At 35.9% G+C, this 14,918-nt stretch overlaps 1 protein-coding gene across 3 annotated transcripts in view; it reads left to right on the forward strand.

Annotated features, from left to right (window-relative positions):
* Window positions 1-14,918, forward strand: part of PIK3C2A (phosphatidylinositol-4-phosphate 3-kinase catalytic subunit type 2 alpha) — a 56,435-nt gene that overhangs the window by 27,028 nt on the left and 14,489 nt on the right. For all 3 annotated transcript variants that reach the window (XM_069803735.1, XM_069803737.1, XM_069803736.1), the window contains exons 9-21: window positions 986-1,129; window positions 3,360-3,402; window positions 3,490-3,703; window positions 3,786-3,908; window positions 5,540-5,707; window positions 9,606-9,714; window positions 10,494-10,636; window positions 11,271-11,459; window positions 11,935-12,028; window positions 12,282-12,376; window positions 12,696-12,876; window positions 13,528-13,632; window positions 14,672-14,764. In XM_069803735.1, coding sequence (XP_069659836.1) covers window positions 986-1,129; window positions 3,360-3,402; window positions 3,490-3,703; window positions 3,786-3,908; window positions 5,540-5,707; window positions 9,606-9,714; window positions 10,494-10,636; window positions 11,271-11,459; window positions 11,935-12,028; window positions 12,282-12,376; window positions 12,696-12,876; window positions 13,528-13,632; window positions 14,672-14,764 — 1,701 coding nt within the window. The remainder of the gene's footprint in view (window positions 1-985; window positions 1,130-3,359; window positions 3,403-3,489; window positions 3,704-3,785; window positions 3,909-5,539; window positions 5,708-9,605; window positions 9,715-10,493; window positions 10,637-11,270; window positions 11,460-11,934; window positions 12,029-12,281; window positions 12,377-12,695; window positions 12,877-13,527; window positions 13,633-14,671; window positions 14,765-14,918) is intronic.

The raw sequence follows: 14,918 nt of genomic DNA on the forward strand, positions 1-14,918 counted from the left end.
AGTGTACATCTTACTGAGAGGCTATTACACTAATCGCTCTTATTTAGTTGTTAGTGCTCATAAATGATTGTGAAAGAAACCTATACATTAAGCCTTTAAACAGTTATTTTGAAGCAAGTATTTTCATTTTCTGCATGTGTTCTTTGAAAATGGATCAAGACTTTGCTTATATTAAAAAACAAAACCCAAGAAGCCTAGGATAATTTAGATTTAAACTAAGTGGCCTTTCTTCTATTTGAAGAGAAGAAGGAAGGGAATATTAGGAGCATCTTGAGTTTGTCTTAAGCAGTGTACCAGCATCTTCATTCTCTGATAAGAAGTTGATTTATTCCTTTCAAAAAAGATTCCTGTTAAGTGTGCAACCCCCCCTTCCTTTCCTTCTCCAAGATGACAGTTTGCAATTGTTTCATGTGGAAGAACCATTTAAATTAAATGACACGTAAGGCAAAAGTTGTAACAAACTTTTTTCAAAAGTATATTAAGGTAAAGTAAAAAAAGATAAAATTCCATTATGGAAGTGACACTATAGTGTAAGTGTAATTTGAGCCTATATGTTTGTTTTAAGAGGGCTGAAATTGAAACACAGCTTCTTTAGCATTCCTTCCTCAGACTAATTGAACATCCTTTTTTTTTAAACTACAATTTCTTTTTATGCCATGAGGGAATTTGAGCTTAATATCTCATTAGAAAATACTTGTCTGCCAACAGCTTAATAGAAAAGTGGTTGGAAACCTGCTAATGTTTTCTGGGACCCCATTCTAGAATCTGTACTGCTATGTTTTTGGCATTGATAACTGAGCTATAAGGAAGTTCTTAATACTGAGGTTTTTGTTTAATCAAATTGTTACACCACAGTTTAATGTAATTGAGATATGCATCTCATAATGAAATTTTCTCGGCAATTCATTAAAAAAAAAAATTAAAGCAATACTGAGTTTCACAATTGTGATCAGAATAATCTGTTCTCTCATACGTTCCTTATTAGAACCAGCATAAAGCAGTAGATCACGTAATTAAGACTGTCAGAAAAATCTGTTCTACATTCGATTGTGTAGAGACTCCCGCAATAACGGAATCGGTAAAGAAGCTAAGGAGGGCTGTTAATCTTCCAAGGACTAAAGATGCTGAGGTAAACTTTCACACTATAAATTGCATTCTGAGGTATGCTTTTTAACACTAGATAAATACTATTTCATAATCTTTGGTAGTTGCAAGTACCAGCAACGGTTCTGTCAGGGTTATGTTTGTAGTTTTTGGTGTTGTGTTTTGTTTTGCTTTTTTTACCTGGTATCTTCCATTTATTTTAACATCTCTTTGCTGTTAATGCATTAATTGCTTGCTTTTGGAATCCTTTCCTGTTCAAAATAGTGACTTTTTTAAAACTAGTTTTAAAATACTGTTTTCTGGTTCTGTAACTACAGACCTGTGTCACAGCAGGTGCTACTAAGTCTGACCAAGGGAAACTGACAGCTAGCTCATGCCCTCTAAAATCAACACGGTTATGCTTAAAGGAGGAATTCATGTCATGAATTTTCTGTGCAGTATTTATGTGAATAGCAATAGCATCTGAAAACTCTTAACAGTTCATGCTTCTGCATTCTTGATCATATGGACAAAAATAAAATCTCTCAAATAGCACAAATTTTGATGATAAAACTGCCTTATGATGAAGAGTTCACTTGAGCAGAATTGGTCTCAAGTCACATTGTCAAAAACAGTCATTAAATGAAGAAGTGTGCAAAGAAAAAAGCTAAGTAGTCTTGTAACGCTATTTCTGTTGTCCTGCTGCCTTATTGGTGGTGATTCATGTGCTGTTCTATTCACTTTCAGCTTCATCAGTTAAGTGATATATTTTTAATAGTGAGCAGAAGTTGCAAAATGCACAGACCAAATACAGTTGTCACAAGAACAAAAACTCTTGTAGGGAAGTGCAGAAGACATATTAAGAAAACTTAGTGAAATACAGCGTATCTGATATTTCTTCAACATTTGCCTTTTTAATAGGAGAAAGCTGTAGAAATAATTAGATTACCCTGTAAAAATAACCTCCAAAAATAACCCTATCCAGTAGAATTTGAAAAAGGTACTTCTTATCAGTAAAACCCTGCAATTCTCTTGTGATGAACATTGGCTTAAACAGTAATGTGTATGAAGGCGTACAGGATTGCTTTCAGAAACAAAATTGGTGTAAAAATTGGAGCCACCTGCATCTAAACCTTATGCAAGATATTGTTTGATTTTTATTTTTTTTAAAGTAATTGTTTTGTGGTTGGAAGAAGTGGCCAAAAAGTAAAAGAAAACAGTAGATTGTGAAGTAGAAAATTACATGTGTAGTGCTGTTTCAGTAGTTTGGTATCCTGTTATCCAAAAGTACTTGGACTACTTGACAAGTATGGTGGAAACATATGGCAGTTTTTCTGAGAGGGGAAAATGATGTGATTTTTATTTTTTTCCCCTTAAGTGTCTGCATGTTTTTTATAAGAATGTGAAATTTTTTGGCAGTTAAAACTTAATGTTGACAAGCTGCTCAATTCATACACTAAAAATGTAAGGACAGCTTTAATTTTTCTGCAGTGGTTGTGGCAAACTTCTTAGACTTTCTGTGAAGCATTAGGAATTCACTGGGTTTTGTTTTTAAATCACAAACTTGGTTTTCATTAAAAATTTTTTTTTTATCAGAAGTTGAGTTTGGCATGAAACCCTCCCTTATTAGAAGGGAGTAAATTCCCATGATTTCTTTGTCACCTGTTGGCTTCAACAGTGTTCTTGTTGAGACTAGACATTGCTGTAATACTGCATCATGTTTAGACTTCCATTTTAGCAGACCAAGAAGCAAACACAGCAGATAGTACAAAGTAACAGTACTTGCTGTTCAGTTTTCTCAGTTGTTTAACATTTTATTTATTCAGTAAATTTCTAGTAACTCTGCCTACAAAAGGTGTCTTAACAAATGCCACAGACAAAACAGCTGTTCAGACTTAAATTACTGGGTAAGAGAGCTAAGAGCTTCTGTTTTCATCTGTAACAGCCCTCACCAAGTTTTATCTCTACTCAGAGAAGTTAGAGTATCCTGAGCAATATTCCAATGTACTGTGTCTTTTAAGAGTTCATAAAGGGTGTCAGAATAGTTGTGACTTGACAAAACGTGAGCTGTTGAACCTGGTGAATAGTTGCTGCATGATATGGAAATTGTGATGCTGTCAGTTAACTCTTGAGGAGCTTTGAGTAGAGAGATGTTACATAAACCCAAATATGGGCGTAATCCAGATGTTTTGTAATTTCTGTACAACATAATTAAGAGCAACAGAAAATTAATATGGGTTTCTCGGTATTGAATTCGCTCTAACTTTGCTGTGTAGGTATCCTTAAAATGTGGCGATGACACTAGCAAGAGCTCATCTGGTGAGTAAAGTTTTTCAATTGTATTTAAAAACTGCTTTCAGGGGGCTGTTTTAGGAAGATATGCATTAAAGATTAATTATAATTTAGGTTCACTGCAGCCTGAAAACCCTCTGAAAATGAGTATAGACCAGTTAACAAAAGCAGTTGAGGCCCTTCTGCGACTCCATATGAATTCATGTAGCAGTTCTGCAGCAATTTCTCCGAAAGATAGTAAGAGTACCAAGGAAGCATGGACTGCCACAGAACATCTCCAGTTCACAATATTTGCTGCTCATGGAATTTCTTCTGGTTGGGTATCAAAGTGAGTAATTTATTAATTGTAAAATTCATCCTTTTATAGATGGGGTTTTTCATGTTTAATTTACTTTCTTTTCCTTGTCCAGTTATGAAAAATACTACTTGATTTGTTCTCTGACCCATAATGGAAAAGATCTGTTTAAACCTGTTCAGTCCAAGAAGGTTGGCACATACAAGAACTTCTTCTACTTGATTAAATGGGATGAACTGTAAGTGACTTTAGCATGTTAAAACTCACTAAAATATTTTGATTTAGCCAGTACCTACCTAGCTAGCTGCTGAATACAGTCATTCAAGCAACACTTGCTTCCAATTCCAGTTGAAGTGTTGAAAGAACAATGTGTGAGACTTACTGACCAAAATCAGAAATATTTTTCCAATTGGTATTTCACTACTGATTTTAAAAGTGGAAATGGAAATGCTGGACAAGTGCTCTGTGCTAATGTGTTTGTAGTATACAGTTATAAGGAGTTGGGAAGGTCATAGCATTCCTTGTAATGGGAACAGCTTGTGCTGCTTGAAGAAGGATGAATAAAGCTTGCTTATAAGCAGTGCTCACATTGTGTAAATAGGGAGGAAAAGCAACTGACTTGTACTAACTTTTGTGTTAAATTGTTTTTTGCTCCAAATACATTGTAACAACTTTGTATCTGAATTTAAAATCTAATTTAGAATTATTTCTATGAAGAGAGCAGGTGCATAAGTGCTTAAGAGTATCTGTAGCATGTGAGAATGTCTGGTTTGAGCTACTAAACTTAAGTTTCTCTTTATGGGGCAGAGCAAGAGGGTAGAAAGGAAGAAGGAAGGCCATGCAGAGAAGAAATAGGGAGAAGATGGCAGGTGATACCTGATAACTGAGAGGGGAAGATATTTTTCATTATCTATGCACAGCTTGCTTTCTCCCACTTAATAGTAATCAGGCAGCCTGTCATAACTGGAGCATCAGGTGAGCTCCATGTTGCCCTCTATCTGTTTCTGTGACTGTTTTTAAAGGTCAGAGGTAGACCCTGAGGAACACCCTGAAAGTCTACAGTGACAAATTATTTCAGACCAGGAATGAGAGTTTCAGGTTCTAGAATACCTGCCTTCAGAGAGTACTCCAACTACCTTTTTTTCCTGATGTAAGGGATTGTCAGATTTCCTGCTGGCAAGTACTAGTGTATTACAGTGAAGATGTGTTAGATTGCTTATAAGCTGCTTAATATAGTTTAGTGTTTTATAGTGTAACGGGCTTAGTAATATGCTGTGATGACTCTTAGAATGATATTTTGATGTGTTACAGAAAAATCAAACTTAAAGAACATTTTAAGCAATAAAAACAGTGTAAACAAAAATCTGTTTGAATTGCTCCGTGAGGTATATATTCCCCAGCTGCTTTCTTTATGGGTGTTGGTTTTATACCAATTGTACTTAGCTTTCAGTAGTTCTTAATAGATTCTCTCATTTGGATGGGAAGCTATTGTCAGGTGACTCTTTAAAGCTGAGAGATTAGGAGGCAGCTAAAATGGAATTGTGTGTGTCCTCCTAGTGAGTAGAGTGGGAAGACTGATTATGCTGGACAGTGCAGTTCTGTGTAAGGAATGTGATTTAATAGACAAAGATTAAAAAGGGTTGTTCCAAATCTGGCTACAGTGCAGAAGTATAATTTAGCAGTTTTTGCAAACTATTGGTACAGGAGATAAAGTGGAATGAAATATGATTGCATGGAAATTTAACACTTGTTCTTCAATGTTCATTAACTTCTTGAAAGCGAGAAGCATCGACAGATAATATGGATAAGCCTGTAACGTACTAACAACTGTCTTTCCTCTGACTTATTTTTAACACTTTTATTTTACAGAATAATTTTCCCCATCCAAATTTCACAGCTGCCTTTGGAATCAGTCTTATGTCTGACTTTATTTGGAATCCTAAATCAAAGTAGTGGGAGTTCTCCTGACTCAAATAAGCAGAGAAAGGGCCCAGAAATATTGGGTCAAGTTTCCCTACCTCTTTTTGATTTTAGGCGGTAAGTATCCAAAATATGGGTAATATTATTAATGTGATTTACTCCATATAAAGCTTACTCCACTCCTATAACTAGAGAAGCTGCTTCTCTGCCACTGAATGTAGTAGGCCATGATAAAAGTAAGAATCATAAACTGTATTGTTACGGAAATAATACCTTCAATTAAATAGGGTACAAAACATGGTCCTGTGTTGTAGTATTTCCATCTAACTGGCTGAAAAAACTTAGCTGCTGGAGGAAGTTGAATATTGTTTGGATGAAAGTGGTTTTATCTGCAGGAATTATTCATAGTAATGTGGGCCAAAAGAGGTCATGTTAGTACCGTTTGTAAGTATGGAGCAGTTGAGTATGTAAGTATAACTCAAGTTGTTCTTTGAGGAACCCACTGACATTCAGGTGTTACCCTATAGGTCATATGCAGTTGAAGTATCTGCAGGTGTGACTGTTTACTGAATTGATAGCCTCCCTTCTACTGAAGGAGTATGGTCTTGATAGGTGGCATTTCATGAGTTCTAATACCTGATTAGAAGATCTAAAAGTACATTTATGTTGGCTAGAGGCAGTTCAGTCAGTATTTGCATATATTTTAGCAGATGAAGTGTAAACAGCCAGTTCTCAGCCAATTCATGAGCCATGGTGATAGAGAATGCAACTTGCAAAAGAAGTGTTTGCAGCAAGCCTTGAATTTAGCAGGAATAGTGTCTAGTGCAATACAAAGCAGAACAGAATCCTGACAGCAGGTAAACAATGTGTTATACTTCCATCATGTCACTGGGAAAGAAGCACTTTGCCTTAAAACTGTCTTAAGATAGGAAAGAATAGCTCTTATCTTCACCCAGTCCTGTTTGTAGAGCAAAATATGGTGATGGCTGAAATTTTAAAAAATAAAAGACCTTAATTTTAAGGTCTGCAGTATTTCTAAGTACTATTATTCTTTAGAGGCATCTTTGCATTGGCTGCAAAATACTCAATGCTGCATGTTTATAAGTTTACATATGCAGGAGCCAAGGTGGAGAATTTTGGTTATGTTGATTTTTTTTTTTCCTTTTAAAATTTCCTAAATCTGATAATAGGGTGGTAATATACAAGCCAGCAAGAGAATCAAAATACTGTTTTAAAATTTAGTTGTATTTTAAAATACAGGTTTATTTTCATAGGAAAAATAAACCATTTCTTCCATCAGCCTATTTCTGAGTAACAGAGATCCCAGGATATTCTGCAATTACTCATTTTGATTCAGAGCTGGATTTATTGAAAAAATTAAAATAAAAGGATAGTTAACAACTGTGTTAAACTTATGGCATATTTCTAGTTTGGACTGGCCTTCCTTCAAGTACAGCTGCTGGATCCTGCTATACCTTTTTCACAAAGAGTGAAAAGCTTACTGTAGCTGTCCTCAGTTGAGTGTTCCTGGATTTGTTCAAGTTACCTTGTCCTTGAAACTTTCATTATGAAGTGTATTCCAAAATGCTTATCACTTAGGTAGCTATTCAATGAAACATTAACCAATAGATTTGAACCATGGATGCCAGAATTAGGCATGATGTTGTAGAAGTGATCACACCATTGCAAAATAGCTTCAGGGTTTATGTTTAAGATTTCCTATTTACGTGTGCTTCTGACTTCTAGGTCTTACTGGAAGCTTAAATTATCTAAGGCTGCAGAAAGACAACTAAGTCTTTGTCCTGGTTTCAGCTGGGATGTAGTTAACTGTCTTCCCAGCAGCTGGTACGGTGCTATGTTTTGAGTTCAGTATGTGAAGAATGCTGATAACACTGATGTTTTCAGCTGTTGCTCAGTAGTGTTTAGACTATAGTCAAGGATTTTTCAGCTTCTCATGCCCAGCCAGGGCAGCTGACCCAAACTGGCCAACAGTGTATTCCATACCATGGGACGTCCCATCTAGTTTAGGAACTGGGAAGTGGGGGGCAGGGATTGGCCGCTCGGGGACTGGCTGGGTGTCGGTTGGCGGGTGGTGAAAATTTGCCCTGCGCATCATTTGTACATTTCAATCCTTTTATTACTACTGTTGTCATTTTATTAGTGTTATCATTATCATTATTAGTTTCTTCTTTTCTGTTCTATTAAACTGTTCTTATCTCAACCCACAAGTTTTACTTCTTTTCCTGATTTTCTCCCCCATCCCACTGGGTGAGGGGGGAGTGAGTGAGCGGCTGCGTGGTGCTTAGTTGCTGGCTGGGGTTAAACCACGACAGTCTTTCCTGGACAGTTACTTCTATGTATTGTTTATGTCTGTTCCATGTGGTTTGCATCCTTTGGTTCTAGATATGGCTCTACTTGTTCTGCTTCCTCTTCTGTATTGGTGACAATTACAACAGCTTGAGGGTGTGTAAGACTTTAGGCTTTCCTGCATTGCAACAATGGCCTGCAGCTGTTTTCAGTCTCCACTGAAACTTGGATTTCTTTTCATAAATGATGCTTATTTCAGCCTTCTGTGTAAATGTTTCATTTGGGTCTCCTATGTAAATATCACATTTCACTTGAAAGTTGTTTTGATTGAAAACACGGCTTTGGTTTTGATTTGAATTGCAAGTTTATCTTGTCTTCATACTGCATGGTGTTCTTATAGTAGTTAGTTTGGGGAGAAAACTGTATTATCTGTTTATGCAGAGCACTACAGTAGAATGTGTTATGCCAGAGTTTACTGAACAGCCTATATATGGCAACTGTAGAGATGCAGGTGGTCTAATCCACTTGCAGTCTACATAAATCAAATCCAGACCTAGGTAATTAAAGTTACTAGCCAAATATTGCAGTTACAGTTGAGAATAGCGTCAGTAGCAGGCAGGAGCTAAAACTTTTAGCTAACTAAAACATAGGAAGAATAAAAGGTCATGTATGTGCTTTGGAAGAATCCATAGTCAAGTTAAAATCCATTCAGATGACATGTGTGTGGAGTGGCTTAAAATATCTTTATTTGTGGATGAGACAGAAGGCTGTGGCAAGTATATTAAACTGGAGGATTATTAAAAAGAACAAGCTGTTACGCTTTAATGGCATGATTTAGTAATTTTTATTGGCATCATAAGCTCCCAGTTAATCAATATTTACATATAAAGAACTGTTCTTTCTTTGAAACACATATAAACCCTAAAACATCTTTCAGAATATACTTAAGGCTTGGCCTTCAGGCAGTCTTTTGAGACTCTATTTTGATTTTTAAAGACTGGTAGAAGTTTTATATACCTAACATTCACCACTTAACTGATTTATGAAGTATCCCCAGTTGTGCCTTACTACAGTTGGAAATGGTATTAATATTGGGAATAAACTTGTAAATATAAATGTCATCTGATATGCGCTTGCAGAATCTAGGAATGTGGAAAGTCCAGGCAAATGGCGATGTCTGTAATATTCATATGCCTGTACCTTTTTTCTGAGAAGTTAAGAGGGTGTGTATGTTCAGTTTATTCCTCAGAGGCAAAGGTATTCCTTTTCTCCCTGAAGAAATAGGGAGCACTTAATTTAGGTGTGTCAGCACTGAACTTTTTCCTTTGCCTTTTCCGCCTACAAGTTGTCTGCAGCATTTTAAAAGACTTAAAGAATAAAAGACATCCAGTGAAAAGAAACAAATTTATTTGCCACTTGATGATCATAATTCCCTTTTTTAAGCTCCGAACTGTATTAGCTAATATGATTTGATTTCCTGTGTTCTTTTCTGAACATCACTGTTGAAATACTCATCACAAGATAAATTCTTCTCTTCAGTAGAAACACATATTCAGCTTGAACTGTCCTCCCTCCTATACCACACTAATACTCTGGAATTGTTTCCTTGTAGTGACTGTTGATCATCTCCAAATAGTATTTTAATAACTAATAACTTGTTGAAGTAAACAGACTGTGACACTAATACCTGTACATGCTTTTTTTCCAGATTGTTGACTTGTGGGACAAAGCTCTTGCAACTCTGGACCTCATCACATCCACATCATACGTCAGGGACGGCCAGTAAGAAAGGAAATATGGAAAGAATAGTATTGCAGGTTATATATAATTCTGACTTGATCTGACTATGTTTTGTGTGAACATTGTGACTTGTAACTCCTACGTGAGTGGTAACAGAGCAGTTGATGTTTTGGGAAGAATGTAAATATTACTAAGTCATATTTGAAAGCCAGTATAGAATAGTGATTACAAAGCATCAAGGGCAAAGAATGAAAGCTGCTGTAAGTGTATACAAGTCAGTTATGGAATTACTATCTGGAAGTAAGAGAAATTGGAGGTGCCTTGGTAGTACATGCTATTGGTACTGGGAGGGAACATCTTTGAAAACTGATCTATAGAAATATATGCTGAGATGGGAGTTGTCTAGACCCAAATAATAGCAATTCCAGTTTCTTTACAGAATTATAAGCACCTCTCATTCTAAATTCTGAGTCCAAATTTCTTTCTGAAGAGAAGGCACCTTGTTAGGCATGGCTTAGCAGTCGCAAAACATGGTCGGAGTTGGTGGTTGGGTTGAAACTACTGGTGCAGATTTTAATAGTTCTGTGATTAGTCTCCACTCTAAGCATCCTCACTTCACTTCTGAGGAGTACTCCAACTACTGCACTGTGCAACAACACAGTTGTCATATGGTTAAGGACCATAGTTAAGTAGAAGAGTTGAGATTGAAAAAAATATTCAGGAAAACAGTTACACATGGAAACGTGTTACACATGTAGAACTAGAGTTCAGATGCTTAAACATCTGAGGTTGCTGGAAGGGTGAGCTTTCTGTACTGTTCTTAAGGACTTTCATAATTTCTTTTTTTTTTCTCCAGATTGACTTTCCATCCCATGCTTTTGATATTGAATACAAAATTCCTCAAGCTGCAAAGACTACTGTGCATCATTCCATAGAAACATTAGAAAAACCATTGAGAGAACATCTCCTTGCCATTCTGTCCAAGGATAACACTATTGGGTATGTTCATCTCTTTCTAGCTATGGTTTCTTTGTATGTGACAATTTGTGGCTAGGGTATGGAATGCTTGCTTATTCTTGAATTTCTTTAATATGGTTCTAGTATATTTTGAAGACCTGTAGAGACTTAAACAAGAGATTGAATTAAACTTGCGAAATAATGGTGCTGACTTAATGAATTTACTTGTGCTTTCCAGTGCTGGTGTCTTAATATTCTCCTGTTACAAGACTGCTACTCTTCTGGCTGCATGTTATATGTGCCTATTTCTACTTGGCAGTTTTTTGGTTACAGGGAGCAGTGGCAATTTCAACAGTGGCTGTTCATATGCCATGAAAGCTTTTCTGGCAGGCTTTCCCACTTGTATGCACCAAACTAACATTAACGTTTTGGTTTATTTCAGATTATACTAGAAACTTGTTTTTGTCCTGCCCAAATTTTAACTTTGAACAATTGTTTTGATAATGTTTGAGGCTTTATTTTGCTTCGTGTTGACTTTTGTGGAGGAAATAGCCATTTTAATTTCATTGCATTTTGTGTGTTCAATTATCTGTATATACACAATGACCAGTAGCATTGGGGTTATTCAGGTGATGGTCTGTATGTGTGTTATAAACTGAAATGCTTTTGTCTGCAGGTTATCAAAAGAAGATAAGGAATTTTTGTGGGAGAAGAGACATTATTGTCATAGTCATACTAGTAGCCTACCAAAAATATTGGTTAGTGCCCCTCACTGGGACTGGGCAAGTCTTCCAGAAATATATTCGTTACTTCAACAGTGGCCTCCTTTATCACCCTTAGCTGCACTGGAACTACTTGATTCAAAGTAAGAAAAACAATGTAAATAAGTTTTCTGTGTGTATTGTGCATTAAAATACTCTTCTTCAGTAGAAGATTCTGAATGGCATTCTTGTGGAAAATATTGCTGAATTTCTTTTAGCAATAGCTAAATTTTCTTAAAATTTTAAAGAACACATGCTTACTTTATTAATGTAGGGTTAACCAAGTCATGTAGTTAAAGAACAGCAATAGTGGTTAGGATTCTGAAATCGGATTTGTGACAGGACAGCAAGCTATACAGCCAAGCTATTAAGACTGAAGTTTTGAGAGGTTAGTATGCTTGTCCCAAACATGCACACGTGTTTGCATCTTAGCTAATGAAGGTCCTCAAACTTGTAGGTCCTTTATTGAGCTGTTAAAAACTTTATATTGGTTCTTTTGTATTTAGCTGATTTCAAAAAAGAAAAAAAAATCCTACACGAGCAGAATAAACTTAATGTGGATTTGTGGTGACTTTCTAGGTTTGCTGATCAGGAAGTACGAAATACAGCTGTGAATTGGATAGAGACATTAAGTGATGATGAGTTAACAGATTTCCTCCCTCAATTTGTACAGGTAAAACTTTCTCCTACACTGAAGTTTGACATTTTTTGCTCTTGAAAACCCAAAGGAAATGCTGATTACTAGTAGCAGCAGTGCAATTGCATGCCTCTATACTTAATAACCTTAATGCATAGTAGGGAAAACAATTTGAGTAAATAATTGCTTTGTGATTGTCCTATGGATTTGCGGTACATTAGTCATAAAATCTCAGTCTTCATCTAGAATTAAATCCAGATCTGGTTTATTTCATTTTCTTTGTATTTAGGCATTGAAGTATGAAACCTACCTTGACAGTGCTCTTGTCAGATTTCTTTTGGCTCGGGCACTGGGAAGCATTCGAATAGCACACTACCTATATTGGTAAGATGTTACTTTGTTCCATTGTTCACGTAATGTGTTTACTATAAGATTAATATTTCCAGAAAAAAAAAGTTTGTTCTTAATATCATAGTTTGAAACAATGAACATTGTGAATGGGGAGTTTACAAAATGTAGATCCTGGTTTTTTTCATGAAAAACAGACAGTGGCTCTATGAGGCACAAACTTCTTGCCTTATCCTGTATATCAGTAACTTCAGATATATATAGTACTGATTCACTAAAATATTTTAATGTCTTGGTATTGCATTGTTTGCAGTATTTTCCTTAGGAAAATTTTACTTTAAATCCTTTATTTCAGGCTCCTTAAGGATACACTGTATGATCCAAAGTTTGGTGTAAGGTATGAGCAAATTCTTGGAGCTTTTCTTTCAGTCTGTGGAAAAAGGCTGAGGGAAGAGCTGGAGAAGCAGACCAGACTAGTGCAGCTTTTTGGAATGGTAGCAGAAAGAGTAAAGCAAACAAGTGGATCTGCTCGGCAGGTGTGTATATATTTTTAATATTCTTAAGGAAGATGAGACTGAGTAAACCCTCAAAACAATCCCCTCAATTGCCTTTTTAGTCTAAGTTCAGCAAAATGTTATGTATAATATACAGGAAAATCTAGGAATCCATTGCTCTGCATTTTAACAAGTTAATGGCTTAATGAAGTTGATGTTTTTGTCAAATTTGTTGTCTGAAACATAAGATTGTATGAGGTGATAGGGTAAGAAAGTAGGATGGTTTCTGTGTACAATAAACTGGAATTGGATTTAAGCCTACTACTGCTGAAGAATGATCCCATTATGCAAAAGAATGGGATATATTTATAGGCTTTATATTCATAATAATATGAACTTCCAGTTTGATAGAGTGGGATGTTATCATCTGGTTCAGTAAAAAAAAAAACCACACAAGAAAACCCAAAACACAAATTTGTGTGATATTAGTATTGTACTGCTAGGTTTATGGATTTCTAATAGCTAAAAGAGCAGTTACAATTTCTAGCGTTCCTTTGACACTGAGGAGTTAAAACATTGGCTTCAGGATAACTTTGTCCAGAAGTTTTCTGTAGATGCTCCAGTTAAAAAAAACCAAACCAAAACAAAAAACCCAACAAAAACATTTCAGCTGACATTTTTCTTTGTCTGCAGGCTGCCTTGCAAAATGGTATGGAACGTGTGCAGTTCTTTTTCTTGAAGAACAAATGCCGTTTGCCTCTCAATCCCAGTCTTGTGGCAAAGGAGTTGAACATTAAGGTACTGCACATTTGGAGTTTTAAAACCTTTTTGGAAAAACTACATATAGGCAAAGCTTTCACAAATAGAAAAAAAAAATCAATTGAGGTGCTTGAAAACTCTTTATGCTGGGGGGAGGGTTTTAATTAAAAATTCTGATTGAACAAGGCAGTGAAATTAGCTGAGCAAAGATAAAATTTATACACATACTTGTGTAAAACTAATGAAGGTACCTGTATTAAAAAAAAAAAAAAAAATCTGTAATAACTTATATCTTCAGACCCTTCTCTCTTGAGACCAACAATCCTGGTTATAGTAAAGCAGGAAAAAGTCCTGTTTGCAGTGGTAATGAAAAGAGAAAATTGAACAAGGCTATAAAGTTCAAACAATGGGTAGATACTGTGAAACGGGTGAAACTACCTGAGACTGGGTGTGTCCAAGAGATGCTGTGAATCCAGGGAGGCAGACAGTACCTTTATTTTATTGTGATGGTCCAGCAAATAATAATGTAAGAGAAGCAGGTAAATTATTTTTCCAGAACTCTGCAAGGTTTGACAATACCTGCTCAAGCACAATCTTGATTATATCATCATGCATGACTGAGAACCTAAAGGTCTGTGAACACTGGATTTAATCCTGTGTGGCGAGACAGTTCATCTTGCTTTCCTTCTCTACTGTAACTATGAAACCATGGATATATACTTGAAAGCAGATAAATGAGAAAATACTGTAACACATGCAAATACCTGTTTTTTTAATATCTTCTAGCTTTAAAAAAAAAAAGGCTGCAGATAAAATATTTATCCATGTTTTATTTGCTCTTCCTTTCGAAATGTATAAAACACCATCACTGTGCAGCACTGTTGGCTTTTGTACAAGAATTCAACAAATGACAGCCAAAGGGCTCTTTATTCAAAGGAAGCACGTATTAGCCACAATTGCAGTGTTAAAAGTCTGAATAGACACATTGTGTGTCAAACCTGATTGTTGTCAGTATGTCTTGTTTTCTGGGCTAACAGGAATACTCCTTTTCGAGTATTAACACTAAATCTACTTGTAGGCATGTTCTTTCTTCAGCTCCAATGCAGTACCACTGAAAGTTGCACTGATAAATGCAGACCCTTTGGGAGAAGAAATTAATGTGATGTTTAAGGTAGGCCTTACGTGTGTATTGGAGAAAAAAAGTTGAATGATAATCACTGTTTCATTGGTATCAGTTAACTTTAGCATAGACCAATAAGTTTAGTTATTTTGTGAGTTTGCTCCTGTGTATCTAGAAACCAAGGTCTGAACAGGTTGTAAAATGT

The sequence above is a fragment of the Haliaeetus albicilla genome, chromosome 16 (genome assembly GCF_947461875.1).
Source record: "Haliaeetus albicilla chromosome 16, bHalAlb1.1, whole genome shotgun sequence".
In the NCBI taxonomy this organism is placed as follows: Eukaryota; Metazoa; Chordata; class Aves; order Accipitriformes; family Accipitridae; genus Haliaeetus; species Haliaeetus albicilla.